General features: G+C 35.7%; 1 protein-coding gene and 1 pseudogene across 1 annotated transcript; one reads left to right on the forward strand and one right to left on the reverse strand.

The window, feature by feature from the left end:
- Positions 1-285: 285 nt before the first annotated feature.
- Positions 286-26,009, reverse strand: LOC140743717 (ATP-binding cassette sub-family B member 10, mitochondrial). The gene is made up of 10 exons (XM_073075221.1): positions 25,573-26,009; positions 25,021-25,227; positions 23,467-23,669; positions 22,900-23,034; positions 22,041-22,187; positions 20,676-20,907; positions 18,031-18,308; positions 17,187-17,270; positions 1,685-1,831; positions 286-1,023 (listed from the first exon to the last, which is right to left on the reverse strand). Exons 1-10 carry the CDS (start codon positions 25,937-25,939, stop codon positions 727-729), a joined length of 2,097 nt encoding a protein of 698 aa, XP_072931322.1. The 5' UTR covers positions 25,940-26,009; the 3' UTR covers positions 286-726.
- LOC140743733 (transmembrane protease serine 9-like) lies at positions 4,600-13,145 on the forward strand (annotated as a pseudogene).
- Positions 26,010-27,352: the final 1,343 nt, after the last annotated feature.

Consider the following 27,352-nt stretch of genomic DNA (forward strand, 5'->3'; position numbering starts at 1 on the left):
TCTATTAACTGTAAGTAATGATTCATTTTATGAGAAGTGACATTTATGTACCGGCGTGAAATAAGTCTACAAAGTGTACACACCATTAATACCTAGAATACTTCCATGCATATTAAACACATAAAGGGGGTTAGACTTTTTTATACAAAAATTAGAGTCATTCATCAAATAGGAGGAAGGACCTAAGGTCGTTTGTCCACCGCACCGTCACCGAGCCGATACCGAGAACGAGATTTTTTTGGGGCCGTTTCTTATATAAGAATGACACGCTATCGCCGTCACGACATATGTCGTGACGGCGATAGTTTGTCACCCGCGACCGATATCGACGGTTTATTTTGTTCCCACTGTCACGCGCGTTACAGCAATGTATGGACAAGATCCAATGTGTATTATATTACGGGCACATCGGCCCGTCAAAATCTCAGTGCCGATCTAGCGGTCACGCCGATCTACTCGAAATATCGTCGGCCGAGATGATGGTACTCGGGCGACGGACGTGCGGTGGACAAGCGGCTATAGTAAATGTATGTACGGTACTTCGGCGCCGTCATTAATTATCGGTATCGGCTCGGTGACGGTGGTGGTGTACAAACAGCGTAATTATTTAAATTACGACTTTAATTATAAGATAAGTACAGTATAAATGCCCTTATACAAGTTTTATTACGTAACTCTGAATTGTAAATCGAATTATTACTGTACACAACCACGTTACATTAACTATTAGCTTTTGTGGACGTCTTTTTTATCCGTAGTTTTGGAAGCGAAGGTCTGATGGGCCATTAGTTCGCTGAAGAAACCGCTTGGTTTCGAAATTAAATCTTTGTATGTGCCTTTTTCTATAATAACCCCATCGCCTATGACCGCGACCTCGTCTGCGGATTGTATGGTGCTCAGCCTGTGTGCAATAGTCAAGACTGTTCGGTCCTTACTGATGTCCTTCAATGCTTTATCCACGAGGAACTCGGAGTATGAATCTAGCGCTGACGTCGCCTCGTCCAATATTAATATTTTTGGATTCTGAAATAGAGAAATTGTCACAAACCTTTATGAAAATGTTAACGATATTAAATTTTAAAGACCTTTATGCATAAATTTCTTGCAGCTTGTAGCTTGCATTATGCATACTATGACTATTGCCAGTATCTTTACTTAAAGTTATAGGAGTTGACTGTATTTTTTTTAATTTATTATAGGATTAGTAATCGAGCATACAGTCCACCTGATGGTACGGACATCTATAATCAACCCCAGATAGCATAACATTGTAATTCGAGGTCTGCCATAGATGCGCCGCCACCTCTAAGGACTAAGCTGTAACACTTCGAAAAAGTATGTCTACTTTATCACTCTTGAAACGAAAACATAGCGGCGCTTAACACTGCTGTTATTAGGCAGAAATAGGTGAGACAACGCTGCCGTCACAGTCGAACCACCTTCTGTGATTAACACTAGGATAGGCAATAGCATCTTCTTGCGACGTTAATCCCCTTTAAAATACAATACAATTACAACTCTTCTTTCTAGGCAACTCCTACGTCTGTGTCTCCTACGATCTTGACGTAGACATATATACCATAACTCTTCTTTCTAAACGACGCCTACGTCTGTGTATATGTAGCTAGATCTTGACATATACATATAAAGGCTGAGAGATGACAACACAACAAAGTAGACTCACCTTAACAATAGCCCTGGCGATGGCCACCCTCTGCTTCTGTCCGCCGCTGAGCTGCGAGCCGCCCGCGCCCACCTGCCGCGACCAGCCGTCGTTGCTCACCAGCTCTTGCAACTGCGCGGTGCGGGCTGCCAGGAGCCATGCTGGTTCCTGTCATTATAGTTATTTTATAATATAGCAGCAGAGCATGCAGTCCACCTGATGGTAAGTGGCTCCTGCCGCCCATGGACATCTGTGATCAACCCCAGATAGGATTAGATGTTCCTACCTGAAGTCGGCCACAGATGCGCCGCTACTCCAAAGGACTAAGCTGGAACACCTCGTAAGATTATGTCTCCCTTGCCACACCCTTCAAACCAGAACACAGCAGCGTTTAACGGTGGTGCAGCCGGAGTCGAACCATAAAGGGTTCTACCACCTAAATTTGGTTATTAATAACATTCAAAATAAAAAAGTATACTTATTAAAAATAAAGATTAAATCCACAACTGTCTCTCCTATTTCTATTAGTATAAGGATACAGTGGCATTGACATACCTACTGTGTTCTAGCTTGAAACACGTAAAAGTTTTCTTATATTGTAAATGTTCTCTGCCTTATAACAGCGATAGAACACTACGATTATAATCAATAAAGTATGGAATGTTGATGATACTAGGCGTTTCAGATTAATACAGAAAATCTTATTCAGTTATAAATCGCCAAAAAAAAAAACAATGACCACTTTACATCAGATATGATATTCTAGTCTTCGATACCATTACATAAAAGGTGCTACATTATAACTAAGATTACACAACACGTAAAACCTATTACGATTATTATCATATGTATATCACCCAATTAATCGTTGCATAAGCATTATCTTTGCTATATCACACAATTTTGTTATAATTTCCATTATTTAATATATTAAATTGGAGCACACGCCATAGATATAAATAGCCAAGATAACTTTATAGACATGAAAGTACTAATCTACGACCAAGATGAGACTTCATATCCACCGGTCTCACATATGCCGCGTCTGCGTTTGCAATATGGAGGTGGGTAGGGATTATTCGGGTCTCGAGAGTACCCTCTTTGCCCGGGCAAATTCTCAAGGGGGTGAATACCCCCCGGATTTTTTAAATATTCTTTCATAATAATATAATATTATTAATGATATAATATAATGAGACAACATTAAAATTATACCAAACTCGCTGTTTAGCGGGGGGTAATCTACGTAAGAAATTACTTAGGCGCTCATCTTAGTCCTCAAGAGTCCCAACGCATATTATGTGGCCTGCTTCAGGTAGAATGAAGAATCTCTTTCCTATCTATATATATGGAATTGGTTACAGATGTCCATGTCCATGTCTAGCAGTGACTGCTTACAATTGAGTGGACTGCTTGCTCTGCTCTGCATGCTTCGTTTCTGTTAATGAGCTAGCTGAGTCTCTATCCCCTACATCGTCTACATTGATAATAAATGGCGTTGAACGAAATCAAAATAAATAAAAAACAATTTGAAAAAAATGGAATTGGCTGAATTGCGAATTAAGGTATCGATATGTGTCAATTTTTAGTAATATTAATTGATAAGAGTTTAAATTATTAACTAATCAGGCCTTCTATGAAGTGCTTCAAATAATTTAAATAGTAATAATAGTAATATGTAATGACATCACAGTGAATTTTATAATTGAATTATAAAATTTATGCCGAATTATTATAAATAGAAATTATACTTGTTTGCTATTCACAAAATGTATAAAAACATGTATATTTTTTGTAACGTGGTGCTTTTTTTTTGTTTACGAGGGGGAAACCTTCAAAAGGTACCCAGTGTCGTGGGAGCGACACGGGGTTATGTGGGCTTCTTACCGCACTAAAATCCCCCCAGTGACCGTCCTCAGCGTTGCCAAGAAAACTCCGGGATCTCCTACGAAACGCAACCGGGATCCTCTGAACGCGTCGCCCCTTCCGGCTCCTCTTAGGTGAGCTTCAGGACTCACCACACCGTCTGGTGTTTACGACGGTATGCGACCACACATACCGCCGTCCTTCCCGGATTTGCTTGCTGGACGGCTCGACCTCCCAATCTTACCGCCCGCAACCCCGGAAGTCCCCTTTTAGTCGCCTCTTACGACAGGCAGGGGATACCGTAGCCCTATTCTAGTCCCGGGACTACAGGGACATGTAACTTGGTGCCTAATACCCTGTTATAGGCTTCCTACATACATAGCCCTACACGTATATGGGAAGACGGTTCCTATAAACTACTATAGTACTTTTTTCTTCACAATTCTTGTACAATTTCGATAATTTATAATTGTAAGATAGTTGTTAATCGTTTAATTTTTTGTACATTACTGTTTATCATTAAAATTCGTACCATTAATCATCATTAAGTCAGTAGGTAGGTAGATTATGTTAATCTCAGGTTTTTAATATCGGTAAAGGACATTTATATTTAATATGTTATTTTTCTATTCCAATCTTATTATTGACATATAACTACCACGAAAGAGAATTGAAGACGTTTAAATAGAACGGCCCTTCATAAAGCTTAACAAATAAATAAAATTAAATTACTATTATAATTAAAAACCAAAACCACAAAGCATTACTATATAAATACTAATATGAATACCGTTGTACACAGATCTGACGTTAAAACACTAAATTAACTATTAAAAACATATAGATATTATTTACAAATTTAATATCCGTCCAAAATCTTATCAAGGATTACTTAATCTTATATATTGTAATACCTACATAACGAGCAATTGATCGAAAAAACCCATAGTACTCGAAATTATAATCCCTTTATCTTAATAATTAATCGCCTCTTGTAATAGGCATTCGAAATATATAAATATGAGCGTGCTATATGGGCACATTATATTATTTAATATCTCCCGTTCATCATGAAGCTGTTAATTCTGTGTGTAGCGACCTTCGCGGCCCTCGCTTTTGCTGAGGAGATCCCAGAGTACAACACAGCATACGGGTACCTGGTCAAATATGGTATCCCTGAAGCTGAACGCATCCAAAAGGCCGAGGAGGAATACCTGAGGAATGTTGCTGAATCAAGAATCGTCGGTGGTTCCGCCACTCCTCTTGGACAAATCCCCTACCAGGTAACTAGTTGGACCTTCGTCTAGCGAGGGCATTGGCGTAGCTATAGTGTTTTTAAGAGGGAGCCCAACAGCCGTGAAAATCGGCGGGAAAGTAAAATGTTCGGCTAGGATCTGAAATTATTCTGACCTTATGCTCATATGGAGGAGAGACTCCGGAATAAAAAGGATCCCCAGTTTAAAGACTTTTTTCTTTTCTTGTCTATGCTAAGGGGGGTATTTGGAAATCTCCTCCTTATATCCGCCCAAAGCTATACATGGTATAGTCCTTTTCACCTTGCAAAGGGGGGAAAACCGAAAAAAGAGAATCCCTTGAGACCTACCGATATAATTTTACCTAATAAACTGAGTGATTCGAATCACAACTTAAATATCTGGTTTCGAAATGAGCATCACAGGGAACCTGCATTCCGCAAAGGTCTCAAAAAAGTCCTGAACCATGCATTCCACTACCTACCAGAGGTAAGCCACAGACCCGTTGATACTCCTAACAATTATGTCGAAATACTTCGGATAAGTATGCCTTCCTTAAGCGCTGCTGATATATGGCCTGGCGGTGGTGCCTATAGGTGGTGGTGCCGAACCAAGAAGGTGACTGCCACCTTTAAATATACACGCTAAGCAAAATATGCTAATACAGACTTGGCTATAACCCTAATTCTAAGACGGAACCCGAACTTAGCAGGTCGACAGTAACGATTATTAATGGCATGACTTTCTTTAAATTATGTATTTTAATTCCCAGGCCGGTCTCATCATGGATATCACAGGTCAATCTGGCCGTGGTGTATGTGGCGGGAGCCTCATCAGCACGAGGCGTGTGCTGACCGCTGCCCACTGCTGGTTCGATGGGCAAAACCAAGCCTGGAGGGTCACCGCTGTTCTGGGATCCACGCTGCTGTTCAGCGGCGGTACCCGTCTCCTCAGTCAGCAGGTCGTTATGCACAGCAACTGGAGGCCAGCTACCATCAGCAACGATGTTGCCGTCATCGTTCTTCCCAGCACCGTGACTCTATCCAGTAAGTTCAATTGAGAAAAAGTAACAGGGACTCATAAAGAAGCCGATGTTATGAAGCTTTTCGAAATTATGGAAGCACTTAATACACAGTGAAATAGTGAAATATACGATTATTAATGATTGTTGTTCAGTGAACGAAACCTTGTAAAGAGATCAGTTAATAATATACAAAAATAATCCTGTAATCAATCCACAATGAATAATTTAATTTCATATTTTAAAGACTGATACGATATTTCATTTACAGACACTATCAATTTGGTGTCGCTGCCCGCCGGAGCTGAGCTCAATGAGAACTTTGCCGGAAACCGTGCCGTCGCTTCGGGCTTCGGTCTCACCCGTGACGGTAAGGCGTGGTATATAGTACACCCGCGATTAATCGATCCTCAGCATTGCGATGTCGGGTTAACGAATTTACCAGACTACAATAGAAAACTTCCTCCTAACCTTTATGTCAAGATTTCTTGAAAAGAAGCACCTTGTACGCCGACAAATTTTAATGATGTTATAACACAATCAGTAGTGACCAGTTAACTCATTCTAATGCACGAATCGCTCCTCGAAGTACAGAAGTCAACGTATAATACAGGGGCTGGATTACCAAGGAGTTACTGTATATCTCTTTCTAATAAAATATTTATGTGAAGGCCAAGGTACTAAAGAAGACAGATCCGAAATAGGATAAGAGTACTGACTGAGGTCCATATTGGTGAGTGATGTGGATGCGCCTGAAGACTATAGTCTGATTCATAATTAGGTGTCCAAAATGTAAACAAAGAAATGTCACTGTCAAAATTAACAAGAAATAAAAACTAACAAATTCAACAAACGAAAACTTTAACAACTATACACAATTTAACAAACGCGCTATGGAATCGAGAAAACATTAGAGTTCGATCACAATCACGAAAATGAATAATATTAGCTACGAAACTTAAAAAGACGGCACAAGAAATGCGTCGGATTGAGAGTGTGTTACCATTATCACATTTTAATTTTCTACCATAAACCTTGTTTTTTATTATTATTACTGTATGAAAAGAAATTGAGGTAATATAAATATTATAAAATGTGAATTAATCTTAATTTATTTAGATTATTATTTTATAATTGTTGTATTAATTTAATATCGTCAAATATAAGAAACTACCATTTGAAACGTATTTTCTTGATAGGTCAACACCTTTGTTTACATTTTGGACACCTAATTATGAATCAGACTATAGATTGAAACGCCCTATAAAATAGAATGCATCAGCTGTAGTAGTGACTGTAGCTTACTTCCATGTGCTGCAGTCATGCAGCCTGCTTTTATATTACCCGTGAATTACTTGAAAGACAGGGTCTTAATCGTACTGTCTCTTTATGCTTTGGATGCAGGAAAGACGGCAGACGTATAATAAATATCATAAAATTTTATAAGCTGATCGATTTAATGAATAGATGATACATTCCATCTCCAATCATCATCATCAACCTATTATTGTCTCACTGCCGGGCACGGATCTCGTCTCGAAATGAAAAGAATTAGGCCATAGTCCACCGAGCTGGCCAAGTGGATGTTGATAGAAGACCTCATATACCTACTCATATACCTTTGAGTTTTTTTTTAAATCTCTTAAGTGTGCAGGTTTCCTCACGATGTTTTCCTTCACCTTTTAAGCAAGTTATAATTAATTTCTAATAATCCTTTCTTCTTCTTTCGCATTCGCATCTTTAATACCATACTCCTATATCCACAGGTGGTAACATCGCGAACAACCAATTCCTGAGCCACGTCAACCTGAACATCATCACCAACTCTGTGTGCTCGGCGGCGTTCCCACTCATGATCCAGTCCTCCAACATTTGTACGAGCGGCGCGGGCGGTACCAGCACCTGCCGCGGCGACTCCGGCGGACCACTCGTCGTCATTAGGAACAACCGTCATATCTTGGTAAGTTTTGTTCGTCATCACCATAATCATAATGATGTTTAGCAATGTAATAGCTACAAATATTATTATCACCATCATCATTGTCATAACCATACAGATCGTCACCATCATCAACACCACTATAATAACTGCCATATCTATAATTGTCGTCATCATAATCAAGTCAATGATTACCAATACTTTCATCATGGACATTATTTACCACAGGTTATCAATATCATTATTACCGACATCATCTTTGCCATAAACATAATTATCTTCATCATTATCATCACCACCGTCAACACTGAAATCATCACTGTCATATACATAATCATCGTCATCATAATCAGGAAGATAATCACCAATGCCATCATCGTGGACATTATTGCCGCCACTAATAATCACCATCTTGATCACCGATATTATCACTGTCATTAAATATGACATTATTTTGCTCGCCATCATTTCCGACTTTTTCAAAATATACAAGTAGCAAACAAACATGCAATCCACTTAAGGTTAAGTTACTATGACCTATACTAAACTACTATTTGTACTAAACCTAAAATAGGATTAAATTTTCTATTTGAGTCCAAATAACACATGAATTTCTGCATTTAAAGGTTAATTTATTAGGAGAACTAACTTTATTAATATGCTAATCAAGGTACTAGAAATGTCTCGATAAATATTAACAAGCAATCGTGTGAGTTGCACAGTGTTTTTGAAACAATAACACGTGCTGTCCTGGCAGTGATCGACGGCGAGCTGGCGCTAATTGACATTTGATAATAAGAAATACTGGCAGCCCCCCGTCCCACTGCAAAAAGATCCGATCCTTATTTTTGTCTAAAATAACAATCTTTACCTTCGGGAGCGTACTGTATTGATTACTGATTACAAATGCGAATCGTACTAAATTGAAATACATTACACGCACAAACATAATTCACAAAGAAGCTTAATTAGACATTATAAAGGTCCCCGACACCAACTAGTAAAACTGATGATCTTCAAATGACTCAAAAGATTTTCTTCAATCAGAGAACGCTCTTCATCCACCTTTTAAGCAAACAGAATTAAAATCAGTTCATTCATTTAGAAGCTACGATGCCACAGGCATCACATATCAGGCTTATAACACCTCTTCTTTGCGTCGATAGTTAAAAATACGGTTACATGAATATTATTTGTTATTTTTTTCAGGTGGGAGTGACGTCATTCGGTTCGGCCCTGGGTTGCCAGCGCGGATTCCCGGCTGTTTTCGCCAGGGTCACGTCTTTCATGAGCTTCATCAACCAGAACCTTTGAACCTATTCATAAATAAACTAAAACGGCTGTGAATTTTCTTTTAATAAAAATGTTTAAAATGAATAGATTTTTGTATTACTCAAAGAAGCTAATCTGTCTTAGTTCTTTCATTTCTATATATTTACAATTTGATCTACAGAGAGTACAGAGGTACATCTATGATCTCACAATTCGTATTTTTATTTACTCATATGCTCTTAATTGTGATAACGAGTAGTCCGCCCAGTGATTGACGTTCGATTATGACCATATTTTTGCGTAAATATATAAACAAAATCAAGGCCACTCACAATATATGACTCAATTAGGTCAACTGGAACAGATTAAATTTCAGAGAGCCCCTGTTATGACAACTCCAACAAGCCCAAACACGGCTAGGACACGACCAAGGTACGCTACCTTCCGACTTTATAGTCAGATCAGAGCTATGATATCACTTCAATTAGAAATTAGAACCATTTCTAATGTCTCATGCAGCAATGAGACATCACAAATAGATTGCGATAACAATTAAATTCTAAGTAAATTTTGGGCCCAATTTAAAATTCCAGCCGTCCTTTTTTTCTTGAATTTTAAATCACGCGGAAACTATTTTCCAAATCGTAAAATAAGTAAAATATGGAAAGTACAGAAATAAATATAAAAATATCCTTTTTTAATTTCCCTTTTTGACATGTAAAATATATAAAGAGACAATTGTTTAAAAAAATCCGACTTCAATCATTAACATACTAAAGTTACTATTATATAACGCCTTGGAACTTGGTTGTTTCAACAGTAAGATAATCATGTATTTGCATCGTTTGCACATTTATAATCGTCCAAAATTTATATACCGATAGCATCATCCTATGTGATTGATCACTCTTATATTTTAATGCCTGCATTGATAGAAGAATCCATCGTATTTGAAGTGATAATTCCTTTATCTCTATAATTCCCTTTATCTTTTGTCATAGGCATCCAAAACATATATAAACAAGAGCTGTCCATATGGGCACATTAATATATCCGGTTCATCATGAAGCTGTTCGTTTTGTGTTTGGCGGCCATCGCGGCCCTCGCTGTTGCTGAGGAGATCCCAGAGTACAACACTGCGTATGGGTACCTAGTCAAATATGGTATTCCTGAAGGAGAACGTATCCAAAAGGCGGAGGAAGAATACCTGAAGAATGTTGCTGAATCAAGAATCGTCGGTGGCTCTCCCACTCCTCTGGGACAAATCCCTTACCAGGTAATTGCTTATAATATTTAATTCCAATTCAATGCAAATAATTCAATCATTATATTTTAACCGTAACCTTCTACTTTCTACATACCATTGACGATCCATTACTAGTTTTTTGTCCATGAACATAAAACGATCAATCCAACGATAAATCTTCCAAGGCAAAACGTAAGATTTATATGTAAGATCATGATCATGAAGAAACTTTTGTGCTTAAGAGATCTCCGTAATATTCTGAAAGGAATGTAAACTCTAAAAATCCATAATTGGCTAACTTGACATTACTTTGAGAAGATTCCCGTACTCAGCATTGAGACTGTGGCTTGATGATAATCACGTGGCTTTTTTTAAACGAGAATCATTTTCATTCCTAGGCAGGTCTAATCGCCGACATCACGGGTCAAACTGGTCGTGGTGTATGCGGCGGGAGTCTCATTAGCAGGCGGAGTGTGCTGACTGCTGCCCACTGCTGGTTCGACGGCAGGAACCAAGCGTGGAGGTTCACCGTAGTCCTGGGATCTACCCTTCTATTCAGTGGCGGAACCCGTCTTCTCAGCCAGCATGTCATCATGCACAACAACTGGAGACCAAGCACAGCCAGCAACGATATTGCAGTCATCCGTCTACCCAGCAATGTTAATCTATCCAGTAAGTTTTCTTGGTAAAAAATTAGGACTTAAAGGGGAGAATTAATTTAGTTTAAATAAAGGGTAAGCAATTATAACATGAAAACAAACCTTGAATTTTGAGGCTTTATGTTTCAAGAACGAAGAACCTAGCAAAAGAGAAGAATAATAATGGCGTACAAAAATAATTGTGTAAAGATAGTATAAAGATCTATAAATAAAAATATTATGATTTAATTTTTATGGAACTTTGGAATATTCAGTTTTAATTTTTGATTTAAAATTTATACATATCTATTTTATATTTAATGTTCGTTTTCTTTTCATCTACAACCCACAGGACCACGCCTTTTATCACCTGGTATTGATGGACTGAAATGTTGAGAATTCTTGCATTATTACACCATATTTTCAAGCTGATTCCGTTTTGTTTTACAGACAATATCAATCTGGTGGCTTTGCCCGCTGGAGCCGAGCTCAATGAGAACTTTGCCGGTAACCGTGCCGTCGCGTCAGGCTTCGGTATCACCAGAGATGGTAAGAGCATAACTAACTTTCTATATTATAACACGTTATCTAATACTCAAATTAATAATACCAAGTTATTATCAGAGCTGGTCCGGCTCCTAATTAGAGGTCCCTGCTAGTTATTGGCGAGGTCTAAGTTTGTACGAATCCTATATCTGTATCTGTAGTTTACTAACAACTTAAGATGTCTATGAGTTGCAGCTATGCAGTCCTGGACATAAAAAGATGAAACGGCTACGTTTTTTTTAGAAAAAAGGATGTAGAATACATGCAGTAGTTGAAATAGCATACTTGTTATGCAATCAATATTTTTCTGTTCGTTTTATTTACTTTTTTGCGGATTTTAATATAAAGATATCGTCAGAATCCCTTAAATTCTTTGAGCGTGAATTGTAACTGATCTTAATTAGTTGTAACACTTTTAATTAATGTTATAGAAATGGTTTCCTAGTTCGAAAACTTTATTCCCGTATTTCCACAGGTGGTAATATCGCGAACAACCAATTCCTGAGCCACGTCAACCTGAACATCATCACCAACTCGGTGTGCTCGACGGCATTCCCACTCATGATCCAGTCCTCCAACATTTGTACGAGCGGCGCGGGCGGTACCAGCACCTGCCGCGGCGACTCCGGCGGACCACTCGTCGTTATTAGAAACATCCGCCATATCTTGGTACGTTTTATTTAACGTTATCATCATTATCATCACCAATACCGTCACAATAGGCATCATCACTAGCATAATCAACACCACTATCATCACAGGCATCATCACTGGCATAATCAACACCACTATCATCATAAGACATCATCACTGCCATAATTATAATCAAAGTCATCATTTCATCGCCATTTACACCGACCTCATCGTTTCTATTATAATCATAATCCTCATCAAGCTTATCTATTGCATGAAAGTAGCAACTAGTAGCTTAGGTAATCCTACCTAACATTGTAATAATTATACAATCATCGACATTTTTAATTAATAGAACACTAACTAAACACTGCCACCCTGAAGCATTTGTGTCACCTTAGAATATAAGTTCTATTTGAAGTCATTACCAGATTTGTTGCTACCCAAAGGCAAGGGTTTATCTTTATTCGCGAAATTTATTCTCATTGTCAGTAATCCTTGATTAAAATGTGCTAATCGGCTAATGAAGTTGATGGATATGTGCATGATAATATGTCACACGGAATTGATAGTTATCTATATATTATTATTATTTGTTAAGTTACTTATTAACAAATTAAATTATTTCAGCAATGACATGAAAATTTCTGCCGACTGAAAATGATCAAATTTCGATGTTTGGCAGGAAAAAAATTACAAATTGCTTATTAATAAAAGCAGAAGACATTATGAAATCGATCCTGATTCAAGTGAATACCGTTTTGGCAAAGTGAAATTTCCCGCCGGGTTAGGTGATCATGCTCAGAAAGCGGTCGTGCTCCAACAGTCTCAATTCGGAACGTGTACATTACAAGATATTTAGGAAACTTCTATAGCGTGGTTCAGAATACTCGTGGTGCCATCTCTTGACGAATAGCGTAAAGTCACCACACCGGTTTACTAATACTATTTATTTTATTTCAGGTGGGAGTGACGTCATTCGGTTCCGCCATGGGTTGCCAGCGAGGCTTCCCGGCTGCCTTCGCCAGGGTCACGTCTTTCATGGGCTTCATCAACCAGAACCTTTGAACCTATTCATAAATAACTTAAAACGACTGTGAATGTGTTTTAAATAAAATCGCGTGAAACTTAACAATGTCTTTCTTGTTTTTGGAGTTTACTCCTTAAGAAACGATTTGAGTTATAAGGCCCGGTACGGAAATTTTATGAGGAGTAAAATCAAGTGTAACACGAGAAGTTGAGGCGTTACGTAGAAAGAGACAAACATATATATCTGTAGGATTGAACGTGTAAAAGAATGAGATGGAATACATTACACAGCGTATCTCATTCTCGGGGTCTCCTCTTTGCGCGATACTTCGTCTGAGAGTTGAATGTGTGCGTATGTTTGTACGTGTGTGTTGCGCGCCTGCGTATTACGAAGTTCTGCCACAACTTGTATACTGCTGCCGAGTACAGGGTATGCATGTATAATAGGGGTGTGCGAATAATTCGAACTTACGAATTATTCGTTCCGAATCGAATATTAATATTCGATTCGAAACTCGAATCGAATCATTCGAAAATTCGAATTATTCGAAAGTTCCCGAATAATTCGAAAAATTTCGAATAATTCGAAAATTTTCGAATAATTCGGGAACTTTCGAATAATTCGGGAACTTTCGAATAATTCGAATTTTCGAATAATCCGAAAATTTTTGAATAATTCGAATTTTTTCAGGGTTTCTTATTTTCAATTTTCGAATAAAAATTTAACAGTCAATGTACATTTTATTTAAACCATATAGTTACACAAATAGAACAATTAATATAGTTTTTTTTTAAATAATGAAATAATAAAAATTGAAATTTGGGGATGATCCTATTCTTGTAATGTTAATAAATAACTTATAAAAAAATGGATGGTAAAAATATTGATTACCTTTTTTTACGGCACTTCAAAAAATTACCTGAAATTCATGCTTCTAGACTAGAATACCCCCTTAATTCGCGAATTATTCGAAAACTTTGGAATTATTCGAAATTTTTACGAATTATTCGAAATTTTTCGAATTATTCGAAATTTTTCGAATTATTCGAAATTATTCGAAGAATTTCGAATAATTCGAAAATTCGAATTATTCGATTCGAATTTCGAATCGAATATTGATATTCGATTCGATTCGATTCGAACGATATTCGCACACCCCTAATGTATAATAAACCCCTAATGTATAAAAAATAATTCGAATTTCGAATCGAATATTGATATTCGATTCGATTCGATTCGAACGATATTCGCACACCCCTAATGTATAATAAATGCATATAGTAGCATCTATTGTATACATCTATATACAACGTACAGTCACGAGCATAAATATATGACTATGGGCAGATTAGCAAAAATATCTGACCCAAGAACGAGTTCAGTAATATCTGCCTGCAAGAACGCAGCAAAAATATCTGACATTAATAGGCAGCAAAAATATGTGATGATAACGTTGATCAAATAATTGTGACCACCTTACGAAGCAAAAATATCTGACAATATTAATCTATTCACTTTTGTTATTCCGGCTCAAAATACAACTCGAACGTCAAGCCGCGTTCTTTTTCTTTTTTATGCTAAATCATAGAATCGTATCAGCCAGTGACTTTATGAATAAGAACTTATTATTATAAAAATAACACATCATGAAAAAAATACAAAATAATTAATTAAAATAATACTATAATAAAAAGAAATTGAATAGGTGTCTAATAATACACTATCAATCAATTCCTAAACGTTACTCGGCAGCGTTGGATAAAAAGATCTACTACCCACGTTTTAACGATAAAAATAATAAATATATCAAAGCGACATCATAAAGATGGAACCTATTTCTCCGATAATATTGCTAATTTTAGGACTTGGTATTGCTAATATAAATAATTAAAGTTACATGTATCAATTAACTGTTGGTAACTTCTTTTTATATTTTTGTCTTAGCAGAATATTCGTAACCATTTTAGTTTAATAAAGTATAATATATATAATATTGTAAAAGTCGTTAGGACATAATTTCTGTTGTATACAGGGTGAAATAGAAGCTTTTCCTATAATTTGTCATTTAATCCCAGAATTTAATCCGTGTAAGGGACACTATCCGATAGTAGAATTATATAAGGTGTGTAATTTTTTTTTCAAAATGAACTGGTTCGATCCCCGTATATAGGGATATTTTAAATAATTCACCAAGTACGGGTCAAACTCGCACATGGAGGCTTCCGTACCACCAGATGTTTACTATTTTATAAAAATAAGTATAATACTTATTTTCTGGTTGTCTTTTAACCCTTTGGGTACGGAACCCTAAAAACTAAAGATGCAGTATTAGTTTTTATCAATATCGGCCTCGTAACTCCTTTTAGCATTTTTCGCTAATCCTTATAGATTCGGATTTGGAAACTTCACCCTGTTAAAATATATTTATCCTGTCTTTGTCTTTAACCCTGTTTTTTTCTTACTTAAATAAAAAAATATGAAAAAATATTTATAACGTGTTTTTTGCTCCTATTCTTTCTCCGGAAAATACATTGGCCCCTTTGACCGGTAGGTTGATTGATATTTACATCAAAGATATTTGTAAATTATGTCAGATATTATTGCCCCTTAGTTGACGTCACATGTCATAACACATGTAACAATTATATGATCAACGTTATCATCACATATTTTTGCTGCCTATAAATGTCAGATATTTTTGCTGCGTTCGTGCAGGCATATATTATTGAACTCGTTATTGGGTCACATATTTTTGCTGATCTGCCCATAGTCATATATTTATGCTCGTGACTGTACATAAACAGCAACCTAACCATCAAGTTTTAATGTTTTGATTTTAAAGTTTTCTTGTACTTCTATGCATTGATACGTGTATTTTTATGTACTATTAAACAAATCATCAAGTGATTAAAGTTGAAAAAATATTTGAAAATATGCAAGAAATTGATTTAGATGATAATGAAGAAGAATCCAAAAAACACATGGATGCGGTTAATTGGTAAGCTTATCGTTTACATTTATGAATAATATACATTTTAAATACGAACAGCTAGATCTTTTATTTAGTGTTTTTATTATTATTATTTATATTATTTTGTAACATACTTTATGTAATACGCATTATTGAAGTAATATAAATAATCCGAATAATTACAGATATATGTTTGTTTCTCTTATCATTTTAGCAGATGCGTTCATTTACCCTTTTTTTCTATTCGATATATATCATAATTATCGTTCGTAAGGAGTAAACTCCAATCGTGCGTCGTAGCTGACACACACACACTTTTTTTTTATTCACTTTTAAGGCGGAATTGTTATGTGTCTGTGATTTCAAAAAAATGTTACTTCATATGCAAAATACTAAGCTAAAAACCATGGTAGAAACCATAAAATATATAAGGAAAATCATTTATCAATTTGCGCTGTCTGAAAATATGTTTATTCGTCAATTTCGACATCAACGACTTCGCATAAGGCATTTATATTATACTGACGATCCGCATGAGAATGATTCGCTGCCTAGCAGTCATTATGTGGGTCCATAGTACATGAATTATTATTGGAAAGCTGCGCTTGTAGAAAGAGCTTTTGAATTGAGCTATGATTCGAAAGGTTTCCTAATTCAAATAGGGTGTAATTGTAATATGTATATAAAAAGATTCACTTATCATTATGGTTTTCAACAACAAGTTGTTATATAAGTTGTTATATAGTTGTTGTATAGTGTTATTTATAGCCTAGTGGTTAAGAAACTCGGCCTCTCGATCGAGGTGTTTGAGGTTCAAATCCCAGGCACGCACCTCTGATTTTACAAAGTTAAGTGCGTATTAAAAATTAATTACCACTTGCTAAACGGTGAAGGAAAAACATGGTCAGGAAACCTGCGTACCTGAGAGATTTATAAAGAAAAAAATCTCAAAGGTATGTGAAGTCCACCAATACACACTTGGCCAGCGCGGTGGACTATGACATAATCCTTCTCAGTATGAAAGGAGACCCGTGGTCAGTAGTGGGACGATAATGGGTTGATGATGAAGTTGTTATAAAATATTTAAGCAATAATGTTATCAACTTACCTTATCACTGTCGTCTCGTTCTTGTTCATCTAATGCGCCGTACAAAATATTATCTTTTATTGTACCGCTGAATAGAACAGGTTCCTGGAAATATATGATGCCCAATTTATAACAAATGATAAAATAATATTACATTTTGACTGTACCTACGCCATATAATTTATTTATCCATACGCAATGAAAACATTTTAGAAATAAACAGACCTTCAAGAGATCTGTTATTTCGTTTTAAAGAAATTTTTATACCTTTAAAGTACCTACTTGTATAGAAAGAAACAAAATTTATTAATTTACTCGTATGTTAATGTCTGCTGAGAAGATTATAACTCGTTATTATATCTCTATCTCTAGTAAGTTGCTTTACACAAAAAGATAATCTTGTAAGACATAATGAAAATAAACAATTTACTTATTTGTCAGTAAGGCTACGTAAAAAATGGAACAAAACTTTCTAATGTTTACAAACGTACATTAGTTTTTTGTAACAAAATAGTATTTCTTATCGAAATGACATAGTTAAGGAAATCAAATTTGCATACTCAACTAGTTAGGTTACTGACTCAGTGACGTATTCATGATCGCTGAGCCTGTATACTAGAATTATGAAATTTTGATAACAAGTCTATTTTGTGTCTGTAAATACTAAGAAAAAAATTGTTTGATATGCCATCCCTAAGAGAGTTAAAAGAGGATTGAATGTTTGTTTGAAAATCTGTCAATTTTAAGCGAGCTCTATGAAAATGAACATTTGGCCGTCTGGTAACGAATAATTTAACATTTTAAAATAGAACTTTTAGGGATTATAGTCTATGCGTACGAAATAAATAAAATAACAAACACATACCTGACTAACATAGCCAATATGACTTCTAAGCCACACTGGATCCAACTGCCTAATATCCACTCCATCCAACAATATCCTGCCACCATCCGGGTCATACAACCTCAGTATTAACGAAGCAATGGTGCTCTTCCCACAGCCAGATCTTCCTACCAACGCCACTGACTTCCCAGGACGGAGATGAAGGTTCAAACCCTTGATTAAAGGCGCTCCCTCGTAACGATAAGATATGTTTTCTAAAATGATTTCACCTTTCGGCCTGTCCTTTGGTCTTAGACCACCTGGAAATATACAGACATCTCAAATTAGTAGACATCATTTATTATGTAGGAAAGGTGGTAGAACCCGTTCGACTCCAGCGGTACCACCGCCACACCTATTTCTGTCTCATAACAGCCGTGTTAAGCGTTGCTGTGTTCTGGTTTGAAAGGTGTGATAAGGGAAACATACTTTTCCGAGGCGTTCCAGCTTAGTCCTCAGGGGTAGCGGCGCATCTGTAGCCGGCCTCAGGTAGGAATATGTAATACTATCTGGGGATTGATTACACATGTCCATGAGCGGCAGTAGGCACTCATCACCAGGTGGACTGCATGCTCGCTGCTACTCCTATATTATAAAAAAAAGTTATTTTTTGCTTCTCTTAGCATGTCGGCCTGCACGCATGTATGTCTGTATGTTAAAATAACGTTCCAATTTTATCGAAAGAGATAATTTTTACCTTAAAATTGTTTTCCTATTAACTATACTTGCTTTTTACGATAAATTCCTTACTCCATAAGCTTATAGAACTACTTAGAATTAGAAGCACCTTATTTTTTCTATGCGCCTAATAAAAACCTTGAAAGTACAACAGTGTTACTTTAACATTTATTGATTATATTATAATATAATAAAACTATTTCTTAATCCAATTTACAACTTTTATTATTCCCGCGCAAAATACAAGTCTAACGTCAAGACCGTTCTTTTTTCTTTTCTAAGCTAACTCATACAATTTTACCTGCCAATGATTATATATAAATAAGAACCTAATATTATAAAAATAACACATCATAAAAATAACACAAAATATTTAAATAAAATAATACTAACAATAATATATAAAGTAATTTCAATAGATTTCTACAGAACAGTTAATTACTGTAAAAATCCAAACATGCTAACAGTACGGTGATAAACAGGATTTTATTAAATCGCATTTAATAGTCTATTTTTTATTTCCGTAATAATTAAATAAGTAAATATATAAATTAAATAAGTAATAATTTGAAACCGGTTATTATAATAATTTGTAATGTCGGCATACATACGATGTTGAAATCCACGCGAATATAATTATTGCTTTACGTTAAATTTAACTTTAATGTGCGTTTCACAAAAAAAATATTATATATGGCTTTACGTTTAATTTCTAGAGATTCAAATAAATACGTTTATATCACGGCGTGCGTAAATGGACGTTTTACGCACGCTTCGCGTGCGCAAAACCCCCATTTCCGACCCCGTAATATAAAATTTTATACAACACGCGGACGAAAAATGTTTTTCTGACTCGTGTGATTGCAGTCCTCGCCTGCGGCTCGGCCTGCAAACTCACACTTGTCAGAAAAAAATTTTTCGTCCTCGTATTGTAATGTACTATTATTCGTTTAGCTTAAATAAACATTTATTTAAACGCACCAAACATGAATTACGTTTTATAGGCAAAACATAGAAATGGTTTTACAGATTTTGGCAGGATTTACGAGTACTTTCAGACGAACCGGTTTATGAGTTTAGGGGTTAAGGGAAAAAGTAGGCTACTTCTTAACCAAAAATATATAAAGCTTTCTTTCAATAATAGTGCCACTGCTGGTTGATGATGGTGACCGATTTCGTCATCGTCGATGTCCCACAGTTGAACTCAGGTTTCCTCTCAGAATAAGATCGCATCAAATCATAGTCAACAACACTGACGAAGTATAATTTAGTAGATTAAATACACATTTAAGAACATAATTAAGGATTCTTAAGCATGTTGTATCCCTTGCGCTATATTCAGTCGCTGCTAAAGAAAATCACAGTCACAATGTTAGTTACCGTACTCCTTCGAAACGGCTTTACCGATTTTCACCAAATTTTATATGCATATTCAGTATGTCTGAGAATCGGCTACTATCTATTTTTCATACCCTTAAATGATAAGGGTTGTTCACCTTTAACTTTTTTTTTATATGGCAACACAACGTTTGTCGGGTCAGCTAGTTATATATTTTTTGGAATTTTATTATTTCTATCAACGTAATGTTGACAATGGTTTTTTTTTTTTTTTTATAATATAGGAGTAGCAGACGAGCATGCAGTCCACCTGATGGTAAGTGGCTACTGCCGCCCATGGACATCTGTAATCAACCCCAGATAGGATTAGATATTCCTACCTAAGGTCGGCCACAGATGCGCTGCTACCCCTGAGGACTAAGCTGGAACGCCTCGGAAAAGTTTGTCTCCCTTACCACACCCTTCAAACCGGAACACAGCAGCGCTTAGCACTGCTGTTATTAGGTAGAAATAGGTGTGGCGGTGGTGCCGCCGGATTCGAACCACAACGAGTTCTACCACCTTCAACGAATACGGTTCGAACCATAATAAAATGAAATGTTAGCACATACCTATAACTGGAATGCTAGGCTCTCTATCCATGATCTCCCACAGCCTACCGGCAGCGCCCATGCCCTTATTCAACTCAGTATAGAAGGTACTAAGGCCGCCTATACTGATGCCCACATAGGCCGCGTACAGTAGGAACGACGTTAGGTTGCCCACAGTCAGCTGTTCACTCGCTACCATACCTCCACCATAGTAGAGTACTAGTATTATGATGGCATTACCGGAGAGGCCAGTCTGAAAAATATTTTGCTATCTTTATATATATATTTCTTATGAGCGTGTGTATGTCACTGAAGTCCTCCTAAACGACTGGACTAATTTTGATGAAATTTGTTGTGTGTGTTCAAGGGGACTTGAGAATGGTTTAAATTCACAATTTAGTCCGTGGGAAAAGGTTTTTTTAATAAATTTTTAATTGATAAGTAGTTATAGAATCGGAAACTATGCATTTGATCAAGTGATGATCTTTAGCAAAGTTGTTGTCCAAGAGCCCACGAAGGTTTGGGAGTTGGTAAGACCAATTTTAGGCAGATGGCACCACTGTCATTCCAATGCAGGTACAAATTTTCCGTTTTATGTATGTCATATTATTTCTTTAAAATGCGGGCGAAGCCGCGGGCACCACTAGTTAATTATAATTCAGTTATGCTCTTTTTATTTGTCTAATATTATGATTTAAGTGGACAATCAAGTGGAATCTAAGTGGAAAAAATCGCAGGCAAATAATGAATAAATGTGTAATTCGATTCGGTGACCTTTTTTTTCGCTGAGTGATATACATTTCATAGATTGTTTGGTTCTAACGACTTTTTTTTAGCAACTGAGTTTGGAGGCCCCCCAGGTTCGGAGGCCTGGGGCGGACCGCCCCTTCTGATTAAGCCGCTATAGATTGGATATCATGTAAGTTTGTGATGTAAATGGTTTTGATTTCTATCCCTGGCCAGGAAAACGTCCAATCGTTTTAGATGCCTCTTCGTAAGTATAAGTATAAAATAGGTGTAATTTATGCTTGAAATTTACATATTGTTTACTATGTTCATGTTGTTTGACCATTCTATCAATAATCCGGCTTGAAGGACCAGAATTTGATTACCATATCAAAAAAGTTTTGATTACCCAATCAGGACTTTTTTCCACATTCGCAGTAAAAAATGCAGAAAAATATTAATAAATAACCCAAAAAATATATAAATTACCAAATTAACTCCTATCATTTTCGTCAACAAGAAAAATCTTTAGGTATCTATTCTATCTATCTCTCTATTATCTATCTAACTATCTATATACGTAAAGATAAGGTGTTTTTAGAACTATGTTAGTATGTATTAAATATTATAAAAGACTGGTTATAATGGAATCCAACTCACCATACCATAGAAACTCCCCACGGCCAGAGACTCTTTGTAAGCCAATTTCAATAAGTTCTCTATCCTTTGTGCATAAGATTCACACTCTTTATTTTCTTTACTGAATGCTTTTACTGTTTTTATGTTCGATATCTTTTCTTCAGCCAACTGTAAATAACATATTTATTATCATATTTTTTCCTTTTACTAATTAGCTTCATTAAATTAAATAGCATATATTATATAAGAAAAGAAATAAAAAATGTTGATTTTTTTTAATTCTCGCAATTAACTTGTTAAATTGAGATAACTTATCATATATTCACATATATTTTTTGTACCATCTGTTATGAGTTACAGACGTCATAATCTTAATTGATGGTGATCATTTTATATAAAGGTGGAAAAACGAGTGAAGTTCGAAGAGATACATACTACTTCTATACCTATTGCTAACGTAAAGCAGCATAGCAAGTGTTTTTCAGTGTGAACGTGGATGCAGTCTAACTAACATACTATGCGACCATAACATTTCTCAGGATCAGTAATCGGAATCAGCTAAAACCCCTTTTAATAGAGTTGGTTACAGATGTTTACAGGCGGCAGTGACCACATACCATAAAATGGACTGTATGCTTCTTAGCTTCTAAAAAAATTTTGAAAGACACTTGAGATCCATAGTATGGTCTAAACTATCACTATCTAATATCACACTAATTAAAACAGGTTATAAAATAAGATATTATCTATTTTTTTAAACGACACAACTATTAATTATTGTTTTATCACCTAGATATCGTTTTATCGTTTTATCATATCACATAGAGGAAGGTATATCCGATTTACATACAAGGTATTATAATTTAATTAGGCGTCATACCTCGCTAGTTTCGGCCAAGGAATCTTGCAACTGACGTGTTATGTTGCGTACGAAGCGGCCGTACGTCACCGCCAACATAGAAACGGGTGGTACAACACATAAGCCAATAAGTGCCAATGATGGAGACATGTAGAACTGAAAATAGAAAAGAAATTTCACACTTATTTCATGTATAATTCGATATTTTAGGAATAGAAGAGCGTAAAAGACATTGTACGTAAAAGCACTTTTAACTTATTCACAATTACAATAATGTAAAAATGAATAGAGCTAAATGTATTTTACGTCCTTTGAGTCCTGAAGTATTGATATTTGAAGCCAACTTTCTTTACAATAATAAATCCATATGTTCATTTATCTAGAACTTTTCTAGAACTTTTACCTGTATTCTTCAAGTTGTCAATAAATTTATTGGTTGTGAACCCTTGCTTGATGACAGTAACATTTCTAATTTTAATTTTTTATGGTTTAATGTCTGCCTAGTCTTCCAAGCATACCATGATTTGACATTACCAATTCTTCCTATTTCCTATTTGCTATTTACTAGGATAAATCAATCTCACTAACCATCATACCAGTGCCAGCCCCAACCATGACGAGAGATCTCAACCCATCGCTGACATTTTGGCTCAAATTGCGCCCAACTAGCTGTGTATCAGCAGACAATCTGTTCACTAGTTCTCCTGTCGAGGTCCTGCCAAACCAGGCTGTCTCTTGCTTCATAATTGACGAGTATACTTGTCTCCGCAGGGCTTGTGTCATTCTTTGTCCTGTGGTAAGTCAGAATTAGGTATTTGATGACATTATAATAGAAAGATCACATCAGATTACTAGAGATTGATATCCTACAAAATCACAGTGTTAAGCGCTGCTGTGTTCTGGTTTGAAGGGTGTTGTAAGGGAGACCTACTTTTCTGAAGCATTCCAGCTTAGTCCCGCTGAGGACTAGCAGCACATTTGCAGCCGACCTCAGGTAGGAATCTAACACTGGCAGTAGCCACTTACCGTAGCCCTATTCTGGTCCCGGTACTACAGGGACAAACATGCCTCATGCCTAAGTATCTTTTTTTATCAGACCCTTCAAACCAGAGAATAGCAGCTTAAATAGGCATGAATAAGTAGCAGTGGAGCCATTGGTCAACTAACAAAAGTAATTTCTGTTTAATAATATGTTAAAATATTCATGTACAATATATTAATATTCATGTTGTGTAATTAATGTGGTTTGTAATTATGAAATAAATTTAACATTCAAGCAAATATGCCACAAATTACTTTAAAATATACTAATTGGCCTTAATTTGTAACAGAATAAATTTTATACTCTTAAAATTAATTAGTTTATTAATTTATTTTTTTGTTTTAGCATTAACATCAAGTAGTTGATAGATATGCATGTGAGATATATGTACAAAAATTTTCACTTAATTAAGTAATTTTAATTAAGTAACTTAGTAATTAAGATATTAATAATATATAATACATTAATTACAAAGTTAAGTTAGGTAACATTATAACTAAGACAATTAATGCAATCTTCCAATCAAATAACTAATAATAACAGTCAATTTACTTTGTGACAACCAGTTCACCTCGCCTGATAAGAATAAATGTATATAAAACTGTTATCAGTACAGAATACGAAATATGAGCAATTAAAATGTGATAAAAACCACTTTTGAAGACAAGTATCCATCTTGCTACTTCAATTTATATAACTGTAGTTAAAAATACTTTTTTATAAAAAATACTACATTTTGTTATTCCAATCGCTGAAAAAATAAGCTAATATACAATATATCATTTTTGATAAGTCAAAGGATTATTCATGGGTGTGAGGTTCAAATCCCAGGCATGCTCCTTAGATTTTTAAAAGTAATAATTATGTTTAATAAATTAATTATCAACGAAAACAATTTGAGCAAATCTGCATACATGGAAGTTTAAAAAAAGGTTTTAAATGTATGTGAAGTATACCAATTCACACTTGTCTAACATGGTGGACTATGGCTTATGCCCCTCTCATTCTGAGTGGAAACTCATGCCCACCAACAGGTGTTATTTGATGACCAATAACTTTATGAAAATTTAAAGTAATTAGGGTACATTTGGAACTCTTACCTGAGATAGACATTAAATACACTCGTCCAAAGTTACACAAGCCACCTATAAGAAACACTCCACACAGCATCAGGCATAGCGTGTCAAGTTTCTCTCGAGCAGCTCCCAAGTCACTAGTACTGCTGTAGATGATGTCTAACACTTTTCCCAAAGCGAAAGGCACTGCCATTGTCACACTGGACGATATTATGAGGAAACCAATAGCACCTGAAATATTTAATTAGAGTTATACAATGTATTACATGTCTACAATAAATATTTAACTGGAACTTTTGAAAGGTGATAGAACCACTAAAACTATAGAAGTACCACTGCAGCACTTATTTGTAGTGAAAAAGTTCTTATGTTTTGGTGAAAGAATAAATGCTGAGTGAATTATAGAGGATACAGCCATCTTGTTACTCAATAGTATAGATCTATAACCTACCTCAGGTAGAATTCTAATCTTATCTGAGGTTGATTACACATATTCATAGGCAGCAATGACCATTAATCATCAGATGGACTGCATTGGTACTTCAGTCATACAAAACAAAGAAAAGTGTCACTTACCAGTCAACGTCCATTTCTCGGGCTCCGCTAAACTAAACAACCGTTTCACTTCCGAAGGCTTTAATTTGGCATTGATTTTCTTAGAGGCCTCTATCGTGGTCTTAGCCCTAACGGTTTCTATAGCCTCATTTTTCTTCTGAGCGTCCACTTGACTAGTATAAAACCTTGTTTTTATACAGAAAATATCGTTACCGCCGAACAAAGTTCTTTCGTAATAATTTCGTAATTCGGGAGTTCTGTTACAAGAGTATAACCTAAATCCACACTGGCGACATGAATGCGATATGGTGGCTGTCCTAAAAAGTAAATTTACACGCCTACTAGATATTTTTACATCTAAACTGTTAGTCAGCAGTTTCTGTAACATTTTGTTCAATTTAAAGCTTACATCCAAATGAAAATAAAAACATTTTGTGTAATGTCATGTCATATCTGTCTGTCAGTGTCAATCATATGTTTATGTCATACGTGTGTCACATGTTAGAGTTCTCATTTTTGTTTTTGGCTTGCCTCGGATGAAAAGTTTTTGATACAAAATAGATTGCCATATTATGATAACTATTTTTCCATTACAACAAACATTAAAAAACGGATGACCATCTATCAATGGATTTTATCCGTGCTAGCTATAATGCAACTCCTTTCATATCCCACTACTGGTCCGGAGGTACCTCCTCTGTTTCTATATTTGCTCCTCCGGACCAGTACACTACGCCTCTTTACCATATTCTACCAACCTACTTGTATAAACCCTGTTTTTTTATAATATGTAGGTAATCGTGGGCCTGTTTCATTTTTGAAATTATCATATTGATGTGGAATAACGACATACTGTAAACAAAACAAATATCTTAAAAATATTTGTTTTGTGCGATTGAGTAACCATCGCGGTTACGGAAGCTTAGATCGATACAAGTTTCCCGCACTTTCAGTGGAAGCTGTAGATAACCACGCATGTCGCAGCTATAAATCTAGCCATCAAATTGGCAAAATACATTAACATTAACATGTTTAACGAGTTTCCTCGAAGCGCGTGGAGGCTGCTGAAATCCAATTTGCAAGTTCTAAGCTAATAAACTTAAAATGGCCGAGACACATGTAGTGATGGACGGGATGAAATGATAAGGTTTCCAGTTTCCTCCATAGACATGTATCTCAGGCCTATAGTTCCCTTTTTGTTCGTCCTAAGCTATAAGGGGTTTAGGGCCTAAAAAAGAAAATGTTCAATAGCAGTATTAGACCAGTGCCGAAGCCTTTAAAAATGGTAAAAAATGAAAAAAAATCACAATAGAATGAAACCCATTGGAAAAGGAGGGGAATATGATCAAAATGAAAGGAAAAATAAATTACGGTCGATCCGAGTTCGAGAAGTGGGGGGGGGTGAGTTTTTAAGGGTAAAAAATGGTTTATCTTGATTTCCGGCTAATCTACACGTTCTATGCGAAAAAGTTAAATGACAAAGTTTTAGGTAATAATAAGATCTACAACATTTGTATTTGCAATTTTTTCACATAACCTCAAAATTTGGGTGAAAAATTCAAAAAACCAAGTTTTTGGTTTTTTATTTATATCTTTTTCAAAAAAAAAATATTTTATACGAAATTGGGTGAAAACTTACCTTTTTATGTCCCAAATACACTGTAATTTATTTGATTAAAAATATTTATTTTTTCGCCTTATTTTCACTTAATATCAAAAAAGCATCCTAATTTTCAATCGAAAATTCTGACGTCAAAATATCAGCTTTTTTCAAAAAGTTTGGGGGCTTTTTGTTCGTTGA

This window comes from Epargyreus clarus, unplaced genomic scaffold, assembly GCF_041222505.1.
Source record: "Epargyreus clarus isolate Ecla_fem2 unplaced genomic scaffold, WU_Ecla_fem_2.2 ptg000001l, whole genome shotgun sequence".
Taxonomy (NCBI): Eukaryota; Metazoa; Arthropoda; class Insecta; order Lepidoptera; family Hesperiidae; genus Epargyreus; species Epargyreus clarus.